This window comes from Pleuronectes platessa, chromosome 4, assembly GCF_947347685.1.
Source record: "Pleuronectes platessa chromosome 4, fPlePla1.1, whole genome shotgun sequence".
NCBI classification, from domain to species: Eukaryota; Metazoa; Chordata; class Actinopteri; order Pleuronectiformes; family Pleuronectidae; genus Pleuronectes; species Pleuronectes platessa.
Genome location: NC_070629.1, coordinates 30,661,228 through 30,678,727, shown reverse-complemented (window position 1 = coordinate 30,678,727; position 17,500 = coordinate 30,661,228). Strand labels below are relative to the sequence as shown.

Sequence of the window (17,500 nt, the reverse complement as noted above, 5' to 3'; positions counted from 1 at the left end):
GAGAGACAGACACAGAGAGACAGACACAGAGAGACAGAAACAGAGAGACAGACACAGAGAGACAGACACAGAGAGACAGACACAGAGAGACAGACACAGAGAGACAGAAACAGAGAGACAGACACAGAGAGACAGACACAGAGAGTGTCCAGTTTTTTACTAGCTACCTGCTGTAGTCTAATAAATTCCCCACTGGAAGGGTGTCAGGCCAAGTACGGCGGATACCACTCGTGTCACTTTTAGAACTTTTATTGCTTCGCAAACACAACAAGCACGCTAGGTAGCCTAACTGCTACCGCTAGCTAGTGACATTTAGTACTTCCGTACGTCAGTACATAAGTACATCAGTACATCAGAACATTAGGTTGTAAACCTGCAAGCAGAACACAAACACCAACCCAGAATTAACCAAATGAAATTATACGTTCACGTTATTAATTCTTGTTGTATATTACTAGACATGTTAATCACTCACCGGCAAGGCGTACCAGTCCTGACCATCAACTAACTGAAACGCAACCTAAGGGCGTGGCCACCTACACACTGTGACTATATACGCATGCGTACCCAGACTCTCTGGAGACCAGGAATGATAACAAACAAACCTATAACCTGGCATTGTTAAACATATATGAATTATAACATAAATATGCCTGCATTCCAAAAGTAAGGAGTAAATGCACACAATTGTTTCCTCAAATACCCCAGAAGCAAATCATAACATTCATCACTTTTAATATATATATATATATATGTGTAAAGCAATGGTTAAACCTGCTGGAAAGTTCTACACCTCCCACTTGGCCTACTGATTCTAGAATCCAAGTAGGCCACTATAACCGAAACAGTTAACCTTTCCCATGTGAAATTCATTCCACAACCATGCACATAACTTACTGTTGCATTCTTGGACATGAATAACTATAGGTTCATAGAAGTTTTGATGTCCATAAACAACACACATTGTCCTTGATGACATCACAACCTCCTTTACCGAAACACACCACCAGCCTCCGGGAGGATGGTAGTGGGGGGGTCTTGATCCTTCACCGAAACACACCACCAACCTCTGGGAGGATGGTAGTGGGGGGGTCTTGATCCGTCACCGAAACACACCATGGTGGGGATCCTTTACTGTCCTTTACCAACCGAAACACACCATGGTGGGGAAGTATCTTCTTGCTCCTCCACTGGAAGCAGAACCACCAACCTCCTAACGTCCCTATGGAGGATGGTGGAGGGATAGTTCTCCACACTTCGGTCTCTCTTGGGCTGTCCGCCAAAAACTGGAAAGCTTTGACATGTTCTCACCCTCACATCTCGTACTATGCCCCTCACGTCAGGACACACCTCCACGACTCGACCCAGCCTGAACTGGCCCCTCAGTGCGTTCTGGTCAGCTAACCACACCAGGTCCCCCGCTGCAACATTCCTAGCAGGCGCGTGCCACTTCTGACGGATGTAGAGGCCCGGACCCGCCAGCTGGCTCCACCGCTTCCAGAACTTGTCAACCTCGATCTGTATTGCTCTCAGACGCACGACAGGGTAAGTTGGATACTCAAACCCTCGGGAGTCCCCACTGGGTCCTGCGCGACCGAGCAGAAGAGAGTTGGGAGTGACGACTTCCACGGTCTCATCTTGTACTTGGGCTCTGGCACCGATTGGTCTCTCGTTTGACAGGTTAGCAGCGAGGTACAGGAGGGTCTGGAACTCTAGCGCCGTCAAGTTACCTTCTTCGCCAACACTGCTTAGCGCTCTCTTGAGAACACGGACAGCTGCCTCAGCTGCCCCATTTCGGTGGGGAGAGTCCGCTGGGTGAAACACCCACATCCAGTCGGTTCCCTCAACTGCCGCCTTCTTCTGGATCTGATCCTTGTTGATGCTACTTAGGAACTCATAAAGCCCCTGTAATACTGGCCTGGCGCCCACAAAATTGGTTCCTTGATCCGACCAGAGCTTTTTTGGGTGACCTCTGAGAGCTACGAAGCGCTGGTATGTTTTCAGGAATCCTTCTGTCGACAGATCTTTCACAATGTCAGCATGTACTGCTCTCGAAGCCATACAACTGAACACCACGCCCCAGACTTTCATCTTTGTTCTTCGCCTTATGGTATCTTTAACAACATAGGGGCCGAAAAGGTCCAATGTCGTAAACTCGAAAGGTGCGGCTGGTTCAGTTCGTTCGAGGGGGAGCACACTCATCACCTGTTTGCACATCCTCGCTTTGGCCTTTCGACAGTGCATACAGGAGTCAATGACATTTCTGACAATCCTTGGTCCCTGCACCACCCATGCTTTAGACCTCGCACGGAGGAGTGTGCCAGCAACACCTTCGTGGTTAGCTTCATGGGCCTCTCGTGTGAGAAGTGTGCTGATCCACGCATTGTAAGGGACCAGGGGCACACCGGTCTCTTCCTGAGTAATGGCCTGGACTCTACCATAGCATTTCAGGAGCCCTGAAGCTTCATCCCTGCTGACAACAAGTCTGTTTAGCGTCGTCACAGGAAACGTGACTCCCGTCTGGGCGGCTAGGCATAGGTCTTGGAATGCAGCTTTGCGTTCCTTTACTGTCAGTACTGCCTCCCACTTTGCTGGCATAGAGGCCCTGCCTACACAGGCCAGCCACTTCTTCACGGCTCTACGGACATAACCGACTACTCCACAGAGCTTAGCTAAAGAACTGCACCTTGTTGGATCCACTTGGTCTATGAGCGTGGCTCCCCACAGCATCTCCGCCTCCTTGGTCTCAGTTGAGGTCAACTTCAGCCCATTCTCTAAAGACGCTGGAGCCCCACTAACTCCATCTGTGACTATTGGATCTTCACCACCAGGACTGTCAGGATTTAACAACTTCTTGGCTTGAGCTCTGGTGAGGGTTGCCGAGAAGGCCTTTCTCTGGAGTTTACTCACCATCTCCCTAGCGTCAGCTGCCACTTTTGAAGCGGACTTCATGGGCCAATCCTCGACTGGACTAGACAAGAACTTGGGACCTTTCTGCCACACAGAGTTCTCACCCAGTAGTTCGGGAGAGCACCCCCTCGTGACTAGATCAGCGATGTTGACCTCGCCTGGTATCCACCACCAGTCAGTTACGGGCCCAGCCTTCTGAATCTCTCCGACTCGGTTCGCGAAGAATGTTTGGAATCCGTAGCTCTCTCTCTGGATGGCTCCCAGCACCGTCTGACTGTCAATGAAGTGGTACCACTTTTCCACGTCCAATCGTCCATGCTTCAATACGTATCCCTTTAGACGTGCAGCAAAGACAGCCCCGCAGACCTCAGCCTTGACCGCGTCACCTTTCTGGTCGAGGGGGGTTAACTTGGCCTTTGACTCTACCAGCCTAGTGACCACACCATCTGACGTCTCCCATCGCAAGTACAGTACAGCGCCATAGGACTCACAGCTCCCGTCAGAAAATGTAATTCCCCAAGGTTTACCCCTCCAGTCGGAGGGCGTGAGGCTTCTGTGGAACTTGATGCTACTCAGACGAGCATACTCCTTGAACAGTTCAATTGCCTTCCCTCTGAGCTCGTCAGACAGAGGTTCATCCCAGGTGTCTTTAGTAAGCTTGCCAGCTTCCTGGAAGGCTCTTCTCACAAGGATCACTCCCTTTTGTTTCACAGGTGTTGCTAGACCGATCGGGTCATACAGCCCGGCGATCTGACTCAGTAGAACACGACGAGTCAGTGGGTTTGGTGTCTTTACTTCCACTTCTTCTTCAGTGAGGTCAATCTCAGTTCTCATCTTCTTCTTCCTTCTGGAGAAGTTGATGGAGACCATCACAAAGAGTTCGTCGTCTCGCACGACGTAACCAACCCCCAGGGCTTTGTTATCTTCCTCCCCCAGCTGGTTGGGCAACACCAGAGTTACTGGCTTGGACTCTGTCCCGTCCCGCCTCCCACTTTGACCGGACCTGACCCAGGGCTTGAGATAGAAGCCTCCTGCTGTCAGTATCTTTTCCACTCCCCCTAGGATCTTGTCTAGACAGTGTGGGTCATTGTGGGACGTGAGGAGGTCATCAACGTAGGAGTCTTCCTCAATGACTCTTCTTTCCTCCTTCATATCAGAGAACTGTGGCAACTTTGCGGTCTCTCGCATGGCAACCTGCGCGATGCACCCCGCTGGTTTGTCTCCCATGTTCACCCTCACGACAGCATAATCCTCAATCTCATCTTCCGGTGAGTCTCTCCATAGGAACCGATGCACGTGGACCTCTTGTTTCTCCAACCACACCGAATTATACATCTTGGTGATGTCTCCGATGGCTGCATGTTCTCCTTCCCGGAACCTGAGGAGCACCGCTCTGATGGGATTTAAGACGTCTGGACCTTTGAGCAACATGCTATTCATGCTCACCCCTCTGAACTCCTGGCTACTATTCCAGACAAGGCGCACCGGCGTAGTCACTGAGTGGGGGTTTGGTGCGGTTAGGTGGCTCACCCACCACACGGCGCCATTCCAGCTGTCCATCTCTTTCTTAGTAAGCTTAACAGCAGCTCCCCTCCCCACCATCTCGTGGACTTGCCCCATGTAAGCTTCTTTCCACAGGGGGTCTTTCATGAGCCGCTTCTCAGCCCTCAGGAAAGTTGCTTCCACAGCCTTTCGGTTGTTGGGAAGAGAGGCTGGGTTTTCCTTCCATGGGTACTTCGCATCCCAATGTGGCTGGTCGCTGTGGGTGTCACTCTCTCTGAAGGTTAGACCTGCCCTTATTATCTCCAGCTCTTTCTCGTCAACAAGGGACATCTCCTTTCCTCCAGGTGGGCACTTTCCACAGCGACACCCTCCACAGGTAGGATCACAGGCAGCACCGATGCTATCCCATTTTAGCCACTCAATGACTTCTTTATTGCATGCTGCTGTCGTTCGAACCTCCACACTTTCTCGTTCCAAATGGCTTCCTGGCCTTCCCATGGAGTGTTCTTCAACTTTGACGGCTACCGCCCTCATAGAGTGTGCGAAGTGCGTCTTCGAGTGCCATGTAGTCACCTCCACTTCTTCGAAGAGCTCCGGATGCGCACCACTCACCGTCTTGCCTAGGGGACCGTCCCACAACACCAGGTCGCCGACCCTTTGCAGTCTTTGTGGAGCTAATCGGCCTTCTCGAGTACTGATCAATAGATCGATCTTCTCTGGGCGGGCCAGTTCTCCCGGCTTAGCTTCGGGGAAAAACTGCTCCAGCCTCTCCGATCTCACCACTCGATCCACTTTGGCTATGTCTTCCATCCCGTAGCAGATCATCTCGTGGAACTTCAGGGTTCCTCGTGAGGTCCACACTTTTATTGTTACAAGATACCTTTTTGTATCAACTTTCACCTTCATCGTGCCGACACCATACACGACAAGGGAAATTGGTTCACCGGTCAGTCCAAGTCTTTCCGCGGCTTGGTGCGTAATGTAATTGGTGTCAGAAGCAAGATCGACCAAGGCTCCAAGACTGTCTCCTCTCTTCGACGTGACAGGTACGAGCATCATAAGGACTGGATGTTCTTTCAAATCACTTTGTTCTATCAGATCCTTGCCAGAACAAACTCTCGACGTTGCCTTGTTGGTACAGGCCCTGCGGACAGCTTCCAACTGGCGGGGAGTCAGTCCCAACTCGGCGAACACAGCCTCCTGCTCCTCTGTCGGACCACGAGGTCCCCTCTTTTCCTCTGCTTTGCTTTCCCTCTTAGCAGCATCCTTCTTTGTTGGTGCCTTAGGGCAGAGGAAATAGTGGTGGTCCACCGGAGTGTCGCCTTTCTTACACTCCTCCTTACGACAGAGGAACCTTAGAGTGCAGGCACCGTCGACCCCATGAACATCCAGGCACTTTGTACATGCCTTTGCCTTTTTCAGCTGAACTTTCTTCTCTGACAGACTGGCCCTCCTGAAAGTTTGACAGCGAAACAGTTTACCTCCATGTTCTCCATCGCCACACACAGCACATGGTAACTGCTTGGAATCTCTCTTGACTTCACTTGCTGTAGACTTAGTGAACGACTTCTTTTCTCTCCATCTGTCACCTGGTCTCTCCCGGTAGCTTGGTCTCTCAGGAGCATTAGCAGGCCATGGCTTGCTGGGCAGCAACTGCTCCAACCTCACTAGCAACGACTTTTGGTCTTCCAGGAACATCAAGAACCTGTCGAAACGGTTTCCTGGGTGGACGTTATTAACAGGGTCTCTCACACACATGAGCCACTCTCTTTTCATGACATTGGGGAGTTTACTCTCTAAAGACCGAATCACTAGCTGATTCTGTATAGCGTCTGTGCACCCTAGGTCTGTGAGGTCCAATGTTGCCCTCTCCACTGCTAGGATCAACTCTAACGTCTCTCGTGGTTGGTGGTCCTTTACAGCAGGTCGTGATTGTAACTCCAACATGATCTCTTCTGTCGTTTGCGCTTTATCACCATAACGGTTCTCTAATTCCCTGAAGATATCGTTTGCATCCCTGCAACGCAACAGTCTGAGTTCACTCTTCACAGTCTCTCCTATACTGTCTAGCAAGTGAAGTTTCTTGCATTCCCATGACCCCGTAGGCTCCGCTTGCGCCTGGATACTCTCCCATTCAGCCTTCCAGCGCCAATAGTCCCTCCTGTCCCCGGAGAACTTAGGTAAACTTATGGGTGTGAGTCTTATTTTTGGTCGGGCCCATTGAGAGCTGTTATCCCCACCGGCGCACGTACCAGGGTCGCCACGTGGCATGCTACTACTTTGTCCCATGCTGAGATTGACGGGTGGAGCGGCACGAACGCTCAACAGATGTGGCGTGCTGGCAAGGGTTGGAGGATGGGCGAAACTGACACCAAGTCTATCCTCAGGCCATCGTGACTGTAGGGTGGGCTGTAATGCCTGTTGGGGAGTACTGTGTGTGGTAGCTGCTACATACCTCCTCTGAGGTCGGCTAGTGACAGTAACTCCTTGAGCAGCGCTGGTAGTGATGCTTGCCCTGTCAGTGGACATGAATGAAGGAGAGCTCGCAATATATACAGTTCCCTGCCCATCAAGGGGCGGATTGACAACAGCAGGCTGGGTGTTAACAGGTGGAGTAGCAATAGCAAGGGTTACTGGTTGGGTGAAAGTGATGTTACCTGCAGCTGTAAGGCTGTCGCTCGCTGTTGTGACATGCCCACTGACCACGTCACCACTTCCTCCATCTTCATCCTGTTCTGTACTGTTCCTCTTCCTAACCTCATTGTCACGTTGACATGTCCACTCATCCATCAGTTGCTCCTTGTCCTCTCTCAATGACAAAAAGAGCGTCCATTTATCCTTCCCATGCGGCCGGTAGTCTCTCCAAGTGTACACAGCCTCTCTGAGTCCATGGAGTTTCCTATCCAATCTCCCGCTTTCGACCCCCTGCCGCGCCCATGGCACTACTTTACCTTTCCCGAGCGCCTCAGCCTGATCAAAAGCAGACTCAAACTGTGTTACAAGAGCGTCTATGTCTGGCGCTGCATACTTGGACCACAGCATTTCCATGATCTTGCCCTCAGTTTCAAGGAACTTTTGCTCACTGGCGTCTCTCCGCGCCAGGGCGTCCCGCAACTCGCTGTCGCCACCTGTAGGGTCTATCTGGCTCTGTGCGTCGATATATTCATTACTGACATCGAGGAGTTTGTCATAATCATCCCTTAATCTCATTAACTCTTCTGACAACTCAAGTTCACGTAAACGGCCAGTACTGACTTCAAGGCGGTTCATTCGTGTTGTAAAGTTTCGTTGCGCAATGGAGCGCCTCCGCTTTAAGCTCTCTACATCTGGCTTGTTATCCGCCATTTTGTCTTCTTTAGGTGTACAGAATTACTAGAATCACCTTTTCCAAAAGGACTTCTTCAAAAGATTCGTTCAAAATGAATGACTCGTCCAAAAGATCCGTTCAAAGAATCGTTCTAAACAAACGGATCGTCCGTGAACGGCACATACAAAAGATCCGTTCAAAGAATCGTTCTAAACAAACGGATCGTCCGTGAACGGCACACACAAAAGATCCGTTCAAAGAATCGTTCTAAACAAACGGATCGTCCGTGAACGGCACACACAAAAGATCCGTTCAAAGAATCGTTCTAAACAAACGGATCGTCCGTGAACGGCACACACAAAAGATCCGTTCAAAGAATCGTTCTAAACAAACGGATCGTCCGCGAACTGCACACACGTCTTTTGCCGGCTGCTCTGGCAGGTAGCGGCGTTGTTTACAAAGTCACTCTCTTAACTCTGCAGCTGTTATATTATCCACACAGTCTTACTCACGGTTGTGGAATTATTCAGCCCTTTAACGGTCCCGTTAGCTCTCGGCTTCGGCTCCTCCGTTCTAGTGGCGTAATTCCGGCCGCTTTCTTTCCAGACACCGGGTCTCCGTTTCCGCGCTGGCTATCCTCCGCTCGGGGTCCGTGTACTTCCTGGCACGACTCCGATAGCGGTTTACAACTGTCCAGTTTTTTACTAGCTACCTGCTGTAGTCTAATAAATTCCCCACTGGAAGGGTGTCAGGCCAAGTACGGCGGATACCACTCGTGTCACTTTTAGAACTTTTATTGCTTTCGCAAACACAACAAGCACGCTAGGTAGCCTAACTGCTACCGCTAGCTAGTGACATTTAGTACTTCCGTACGTCAGTACATAAGTACATCAGTACATCAGAACATTAGGTTGTAAACCTGCAAGCAGAACACAAACACCAACCCAGAATTAACCAAATGAAATTATACGTTCACGTTATTAATTCTTGTTGTATATTACTAGACATGTTAATCACTCACCGGCAAGGCGTACCAGTCCTGACCATCAACTAACTGAAACGCAACCTAAGGGCGTGGCCACCTACACACTGTGACTATATACGCATGCGTACCCAGACTCTCTGGAGACCAGGAATGATAACAAACAAACCTATAACCTGGCATTGTTAAACATATATGAATTATAACATAAATATGCCTGCATTCCAAAAGTAAGGAGTAAATGCACACAATTGTTTCCTCAAATACCCCAGAAGCAAATCATAACATTCATCACTTTTAATATATATATATATATATGTGTAAAGCAATGGTTAAACCTGCTGGAAAGTTCTACAGAGAGACAGACACAGAGAGAGACATACAGAGAGAGACAGACACAGAGGGACTCAGAGAGACATTGAGGGGACAGATCCTCTTCATCTGTGGTTAAATTAAACAAATCTTTCTCTTCTTTAAGGACAAATGTCTCTGTCTTTGATGGAAGTGTTGTCCCAGGTGAGTCTTTGCTGAGACGATGTCCCTGTGCGTCTTGTCTCTGCAGCTGAGCAGCCTGAAGCGCCTGGTCCACCTGGACATTGCACAGAACCGGTTTGTGTCCATCCCCGTCTGCACTCTGAGGATGAGCGGCCTGCAGCTGTTGGACCTGAGCCACAACGGCCTGAGTGACCTGCCGCAGGACATGGACAGGTAACCGGGACACGTCCCCCGTCAGAAGAGGACAGTTTACTGATAAACCAGCCTGAGCTGTCCCCACAGGGACGTGACTGAAGTTATGTGAGTAACCTGTGTGTGTCTCAGGCTGCAGCAGCTGGTCACTCTGTTCCTCCACAAGAACAAACTGTGGTACCTCCCCCACGGCCTCGCCAGCATCAGCACGCTGAAGATGATCGTGGTCAGCGGCGAGCAGCTCACCTGCATCCCCACCAGGCTGTGCAGCAACCCGGACATCAAGTACTACTGCCCCACGGACACACCCACTGACACACCCACTGCCACAGCCACAGACACACCCACAGACACACCCACAGCCACACCCACAGCCACACCCACTGACACACCCACTGACACACCCACAACCACACCCACAACCACAGCCACAGACACACCCACTGACACACCCACTGACACACCCACTGACACACCCACGGACACACCCACAGACACACCCACGGACACACCCACAGACACACCCACAGCCACACCCACTGACACACCCACTGACACACCCACAGACACACCCACCGACACACCCACAGACACACCCACAGCCACACCCACTGACACACCCACAGTCACACCCACTGACACAGCCACACCCACTGACACACCCACAGTCACACCCACTGACACAGCCACACCCACTGACACACCCACAGACACACCCACTGCCACACCCACAGCCACACCCACTGCCACACCCACCGCCGCACCCACCACCACAGCCACACCCACAGCAACAGCCACACCCACAGCCACACCCACTGCCACATCCACTGCCACACCCACAGCCACATCCACTGACACACCCACAGCCACACCATCGCCACACCCACTGCCACACCCACAGCCACACCCACTGCCACACCCACAGCAACAGCCACACCCACACCCACAGCAACAGCCACACCCACTGCCACATCCACTGCCACACCCACAGCAACAGCCACACCCACAGCCACACCCACTGCCACATCCACTGCCACACCCACAGCCACATCCACTGCCACACCCACAGCCACACCATCGCCACACCCACTGCCACATCCACAGCCACACCCACAGCCACAGCCACACACCCACATACACTGAATCCAGTCCAGGTCCAGTTCAGTGAGTTCTGTGTTTTTCTAAATCGGATCCGATTCGTTTGTCGTCAGATTCATTCGACTTTGCGACAACCTGGCGAACGCAGAGAAGAAGAAAGAGGAGGAGAAAGAAAAGGGCAAGCGGAGGAGAGAACCAGGGAAGGAGGAGGTGAAGAAGGACGGCAGAGAGAAGGAGTTCATCGAGGCGTACATCAGCACACTGACGGACAGAGGTAATATTATTTATATTTAAAACTTTAGATATAATCAATTACATCTATTACTAATTTATAATTATAGATTATATCCTAATTGACTCAAATAGAAGTAAACGATATTTACATTAATATATGTGTATCTATATATATGTTTATATTGAGAACAGAACTTTACATCAGAACGAGTTGAAACATATTGTAATATTTCATCACATATTTTTACACAAAAAATATGCTTAATTACAAATGTTCCTTATGTTCATTAAATATATAGCTGATATATTTAAAGTTATCAGTAACGTTTGTCCCTTACCAGACACCGTCCCATACTCCACCACCAAGGTGTCCATCTCCTGCCTGCTGTGAGGAAGAGGAGGAGGACGAAGGCTTCACACCATGTGACACTTTGATTCTGTTATAAAGTCAAATGACTCATGTTTAAATCACAGCAAATACAAAGTTTCTGAATCAAGTCATAAACTGCACAAGTCTAAATGAAACTGTTTCTGAAATATATAAAAAAAGTTCTGAGATATGAGAGAAATCTGATATGTACATTTTAAAATCAGAACATTGAGGTATTTGTATATTTCATTTGGTTTTTAATTTTTGTTGTCAGGAATCAGTTTTTTTAATCTTTTTACGTTTGATATAATGTTTTGTTTTGTAACTTTTCATTCCAAAAACTGGATTTTCAACATTGAAACAATTCAACTCAGACGATATTTTCATTCGACGCTTTCACAAACGTTTTTTAATCTCATCTTTGACCCATATTGACCATTTATTATCTGGGATTTGAGAAACTTGTGACAGTCGGTTAAAAACTGGATTCATCAGTTCAAAGAGTAAAAAGCTCTGAAAGATTTAATATTTAAACAGGAGTGAATCTAGTTTATCGTGTCAAAGAATCTAGTCAAACTGTTTGTTCTTCTGGTGATTTTATGTATTTCAGGTCAAATATATTTGTACTTGTTAGACAGTGTGAAGTTGTTAAAGTTGAGCTGCAACCTGATTAAGTTATAGTTAAAAGATGAGTAAAAAACAGTGCTGTTATTTCCTTCATTATCTTTAAAAATAAGAGTTTTATCTTTATATTTGTATTCATGTGCTGCTCGGAGACTGAAATGTGTTTGTGGTCAGGTCAGTTGAACAAATTGAATAAATGTGGTTTGTGAAAAATAAAGTGTTCTGATCTTCAACTGTAATTATTATATTTGGTTTAAAACCTATATACGTATATTTTTTATAAATAAACATATTTCTCAAATTGTAATAGATTTGTTATTTTGGAACTTGAGGGAACTTTAACATTTTAAAAACAAAAATAGTAAAAAGAAATTAAAATCCATGAGTAAATACACACACACACACACAAACAATCACAAATCCAAATTCAATACATTTCTCTTTATTATTATTATAGATATTATTCAAAATTATGTTCTTAATAAGATAAAAGATGCACAACACTTCTCTTGGTTTCTCTATAAAAACGATATCAACATGGAGAATGATTCGAGGCACGTTCAGAGAAATTAAAGTGCAGTGTCAGCAAATGTTCTGCATCATGTACACAAAGGAGGGGGGGTGATATTGAATATATATATATATTCAATATCTCCACTTTATATGTTTGACTGCATCAGTGACCGTCTCTCCTCCAATGATTAAGCTGTTCTCTCCGTCAGCAGGTTGAACAGAACCTTCAGTAACACGATCAGCTCAAGTTTTCAGAGATTAACATCAAATATAAAGAAACTTGGTTTAGTTCTTTAAAAGTTTTGACACAAAAAGAAAAACCTGATTTATGTCAATATCAAGACGTCTGTAAATGAAATGTTTCACATGTTAAATGTCTCAACTCAGTTTTTACAACTATAGTGATTTTGTAAAACACAGAGTGGAAATTACCAAAACATATTTTGGTTGTTACCCCCAAAAAAAAAACTAACGAGGTTTAACGGCTCCTGTGAAAATACTGATATCTCTTCAGAACCAAAATGAGTGAAACTTGATTTTTAAATTCAGAACCTGTTCAAGTTTCGTTTACATGAAATAAACATGTTGACATATAATCTGCTGATGTTCACGTCCGCTGGAAAATCCCAAGAAGTCTAAAAACAAGTTTATCTGAATTATTCTAAAACTAGAAAATAAAAAACTCTGTGATTCCCGTTCATTCACATCTGATCAAACGTTTCTTCGTGAGAACCGACGGCGCTCAAGAGGAATTTTCCAGCGAGACTCGAACGCAGCAGCAGACGGATGCGAGACAGGGTGCATTCTGGGACATTCAGTAACGACTCTGCAGACGGACCTGTAGAAAAAGATCCTGTAGGTGCGTCTGTCTTTGTTTGACATCTTCAGCTACAGAGAGTAGAACAGGAACTTCTCGGCCGAGTTGAGGAGTTTGGTTTGAAAAGAAAGTTCAAGATTAAATAATAACGTGAAACTTTGAGACGATGATCAGTTCAGCTCCGTGAGGCTGAAGCTGGCGTCAGGAAACCAAGATGAAGATGATGATGAAGATGATGATGCTGACATGAGACTGTAACCTGTCCCAGCCACCAGGGGCAGACATGAGTCCACCACCACAGTCAAAGATTCATCTGCGTCTCGTTTACAGTAACTGGGATCGATGGTGAACAAACATCTGCAGCTTGAGGTTGAACATCCAGAAACTCAAAGATTCAGTGAAACGTCTGAACGATGGAAATCAAACCAGTGACTCCAGGTGGGAGGAGCCTGTGGGAGGAGCCGTCCCCCTTCAAACTGAATCCTCTTCTCTGGAATGTGATATTTTTACTTTTAACAAACTTTACAAACAATATTAACTAAAAGTAAAATAACAAAATGGCACAATTTGTTTTCAGGTCCAGATTGAGTCTATCTGCAGAGCGTGTTATTAATATCACATCTCCAAGTGGAGCGACTCCATCAACACCAGTGAGCCTCAGTACCTGAGCGTCTGGAGGTTTGACTCCGGACTCGTTCACACCTGGTTCAGAGCTTCACACTCGTCAGGTGAGAAGGTTCCAACATGTAGACGCTGCTCGTGATCCATCCTGATGTTACATGTGAACCAGATGAAGCCCCATGCAGACTGAAAGACTACGACCCCCCCCCCCCCCCCCACCTGACAACAGGCGGCAGCTTAACAGTGACTGTTTAGTTTTATTAGTTTTTAATCTGATGACGTAACTTTCACTACAAAAAGATTCATAATAAAGATATGATTGAAAATAAACTGTAGAAAATTGAATTAAAATAATAATTCAGTCAAATTCCACTTGGTTGATGTTTGTGCGTCCGAGCAGATTTTAATGTCACTACACAAAACTAACTAATGATGGAGAGCCGCTCGATTAGTTACATGATATTATCATAAGTGTGTAGTTGATGTCAATATGTTGCTCTAAATATCAGTTATTATATATAAAACATCTGGTTTCAGGAAAACATCTCATCTGAGGATCTGTGACCAGAGAATGTGGAATTTTTGGTTGAAACAATTAATCAATCAGATTTTTTTTTGGATGTTAATAACCCTCCTGCTGATTGATGATGAAACATGAGCTCTATGAATATGATGTCTGTGGGTCGATGAAACCAGCTCGTCGGTTTGATGCCGCCTGATGTTTCCTGACTCTTCTCTGAACAGTCAGAATCTGAGGAAATACAAAATAAAAGCTCTTCATTTTGAAATGGGCCGGACCTGCAGAGTGGAGCTCAGGCCTCAGCGCTGTGATTGGCCGGGCCAGCTGTCAGTCACAGGCTGCTGTCCTGCAGGAGCGGCTCAATGTCCTCTGTGTCACTGGTGGGCGTGGCCAGAGGGCTGGCGCTCAGGGCGGTGGCGCCACTGGTCTTGCGGGCGGAGCTGGTTTTGACGTCGGCCAGTCGCTGGTTCTCTGGGATGAAGAACGCCACCAAGAGGGCGAAGAAGACGGAGCACGCTCCGAACAGGAAGGGGGGGCCGGGGATCATGGACTTCTGCAGAGACACAGGAAGTAGGTTTACTACTGTGTGTGTGTGTGTGTGTGTGTGTGTGTGTGTGTGTGTGTGTGTGTGTGTGTGTGTGTGTGTGTGTGTGTGTACCTCTGTGATCTTTGTGGGTCTTCCTGACACCGGCTCTATGTCGTCCAGCTCCACATTGAACAGGAAGAAGATGAAGCCGTACAGAGCCGGACCCAAACCGTTACACAATCCTCTGATACCGGTGATCATCCCCTGAGCCACACCTGACAACAAACACACAAACACACAGACACACACAGTCAGTTTCTCTGGGTTCCTTCCTTCCACTTCCCTTCCTCCGATTTTTCTCCATTTCCTCCACCGCCTCCCGCAGGCGGACGGGTGGACGGACGGGTGGACAGACGGGTGGACGGACGGGTGGACAGACGGGTGGACGGACGGGTGGACAGACGGGTGGACGGACGGGTGGACAGACGGATGGACAGACGGATGGACAGACGGGTGGACAGACGGGTGGACAGACGGATGGACAGACGGATGGACAGACGGGTGGACAGACGGGTGGACAGACGGATGGACAGACGGGTGGACAGACGGGTGGACAGACGGATGATAAGACGGGTGGACAGACGGATGATAAGACGGGTGGACAGACGGGTGGACAGACGGGTGGACAGACGGATGGACAGACGGGTGGACAGACGGGTGGACAGACGGATGATAAGACGGGTGGACAGACGGATGATAAGACGGGTGGACAGACGGGTGGACGGACGGGTGGACGGACGGGTGGACGGACGGGTGGACGGACGGGTGGACGGACGGGTGGACAGACGGGTGGACAGACGGGTGGACAGACGGGTGGACAGACGGGTGGACAGACGGGTGGACAGACGGGTGGACAGACGGGTGGACAGACGGATGATAAGACGGGTGGACAGACGGGTGGACAGACTGGTGGACAGACGGGTGGACAGACGGGTGGACAGACGGGTGGACAGACGGATGATAAGACGGGTGGACAGACGGGTGGACAGACGGGTGGACAGACGGGTGGACAGACGGGTGGACAGACGGGTGGACAGACGGGTGGACAGACTGGTGGACAGACGGGTGGACAGACGGATGATAAGACGGGTGGACAGACGGGTGGACAGACTGGTGGACAGACGGGTGGACAGACGGGTGGACGGACGGGTGGACGGGCGGGTGGACAGACGGATGATAAGACAGGTGGACAGACGGGTGGACGGACGGGTGGACGGACGGGTGGACGGACGGATGATAAGACGGGTGATAAGACGGGTGGACAGACGGATGATAAGACGGGTGATAAGACGGGTGGACAGACGGATGAACGGACGGGTGGACGGGCGGGTGGACAGACGGGTGGACAGACGGATGATAAGACGGGTGATAAGACGGGTGGACAGACGGATGAACGGACGGGTGGACGGGCGGGTGGACAGACGGGTGGACAGACGGATGATAAGACGGGTGGACAGACGGGTGGACAGACGGATGATAAGACGGGTGGACAGACGGGTGGACAGACGGGTGGACAGACGGATGATAAGACGGGTGGACAGACGGGTGGACAGACGGATGATAAGACAGGTGGACAGACGGGTGGACAGACGGATGATAAGACGGGTGGACAGACGGGTGGACAGACGGGTGGACAGACGGATGATAAGACGGGTGGACAGACGGGTGGACAGACGGGTGGACAGACGGGTGGACGGACGGGTGGACGGACGGGTGGACAGACGGATGATAAGACGGGTGATAAGACGGGTGGACAGACGGATGAACGGACGGGTGGACGGGCGGGTGGACAGACGGGTGGACAGACGGATGATAAGACGGGTGGACAGACGGGTGGACAGACGGGTGGACAGACGGGTGGACAGACGGATGATAAGACGGGTGGACAGACGGGTGGACAGACGGGTGGACAGACGGGTGGACAGACGGGTGGACAGACGGGTGGACGGACGGGTGGACGGGCGGGTGGACAGACGGGTGGACAGACGGATGATAAGACGGGTGGACAGACGGGTGGAGAGACGGGTGGACAGACGGATGATAAGACGGGTGGACAGACGGGTGGACAGACGGATGATAAGACGGGTGGACAGACGGGTGGACAGACGGGTGGACAGACGGGTGGACAGACGGGTGGACAGACGGATGATAAGACGGGTGGACAGACGGGTGGACAGACGGGTGGACGGACGGGTGGACGGACGGGTGGACAGACGGATGATAAGACGGGTGATAAGACGGGTGGACAGACGGATGAACGGACGGGTGGACGGGCGGGTGGACAGACGGGTGGACAGACGGATGATAAGACGGGTGGACAGACGGGTGGACAGACGGATGATAAGACGGGTGGACAGACGGGTGGACAGACGGGTGGACAGACGGATGATAAGACGGGTGGACAGACGGGTGGACAGACGGATGATAAGACAGGTGGACAGACGGGTGGACAGACGGATGATAAGACGGGTGGACAGACGGGTGGACAGACGGATGATAAGACGGGTGGACAGACGGGTGGACAGACGGGTGGACAGACGGGTGGACAGACTGGTGGACAGACGGGTGGACAGACGGGTGGACAGACGGGTGGACAGACGGGTGGACAGACGGATGATAAGACGGGTGGACAGACGGGTGGACAGACGGGTGGACAGACTGGTGGACAGACGGGTGGACAGACGGGTGGACGGACGGGTGGACGGGCGGGTGGACAGACGGGTGGACA

The 17,500-nt window shown here is 49.6% G+C and overlaps 2 protein-coding genes across 4 annotated transcripts in view; one reads left to right on the top strand and one right to left on the bottom strand.

The window, feature by feature from the left end:
- The window catches only part of lrrc2 (leucine rich repeat containing 2), a 15,655-nt gene extending 4,007 nt beyond the window's left edge, over nt 1-11,648 (top strand). For all 3 annotated transcript variants that reach the window (XM_053421346.1, XM_053421344.1, XM_053421345.1), the window contains exons 7-10: nt 9,265-9,410; nt 9,522-9,674; nt 10,601-10,761; nt 11,063-11,648. In XM_053421346.1, the coding sequence (XP_053277321.1) occupies nt 9,265-9,410; nt 9,522-9,674; nt 10,601-10,761; nt 11,063-11,112 (510 nt within the window). In that variant the 3' untranslated portion in view covers nt 11,113-11,648. The remainder of the gene's footprint in view (nt 1-9,264; nt 9,411-9,521; nt 9,675-10,600; nt 10,762-11,062) is intronic.
- Nucleotides 11,649-12,141: 493 nt separating this feature from the next.
- The window catches only part of mfsd14bb (major facilitator superfamily domain containing 14Bb), a 13,238-nt gene continuing 7,879 nt past the window's right edge, over nt 12,142-17,500 (bottom strand). The window contains exons 11-12 of the mRNA XM_053421343.1: nt 14,845-14,987; nt 12,142-14,739 (exon numbers count right to left, since the gene is read on the bottom strand). Of these exons, the coding sequence (XP_053277318.1) occupies nt 14,518-14,739; nt 14,845-14,987 (365 nt within the window). The 3' untranslated portion in view covers nt 12,142-14,517. The remainder of the gene's footprint in view (nt 14,740-14,844; nt 14,988-17,500) is intronic.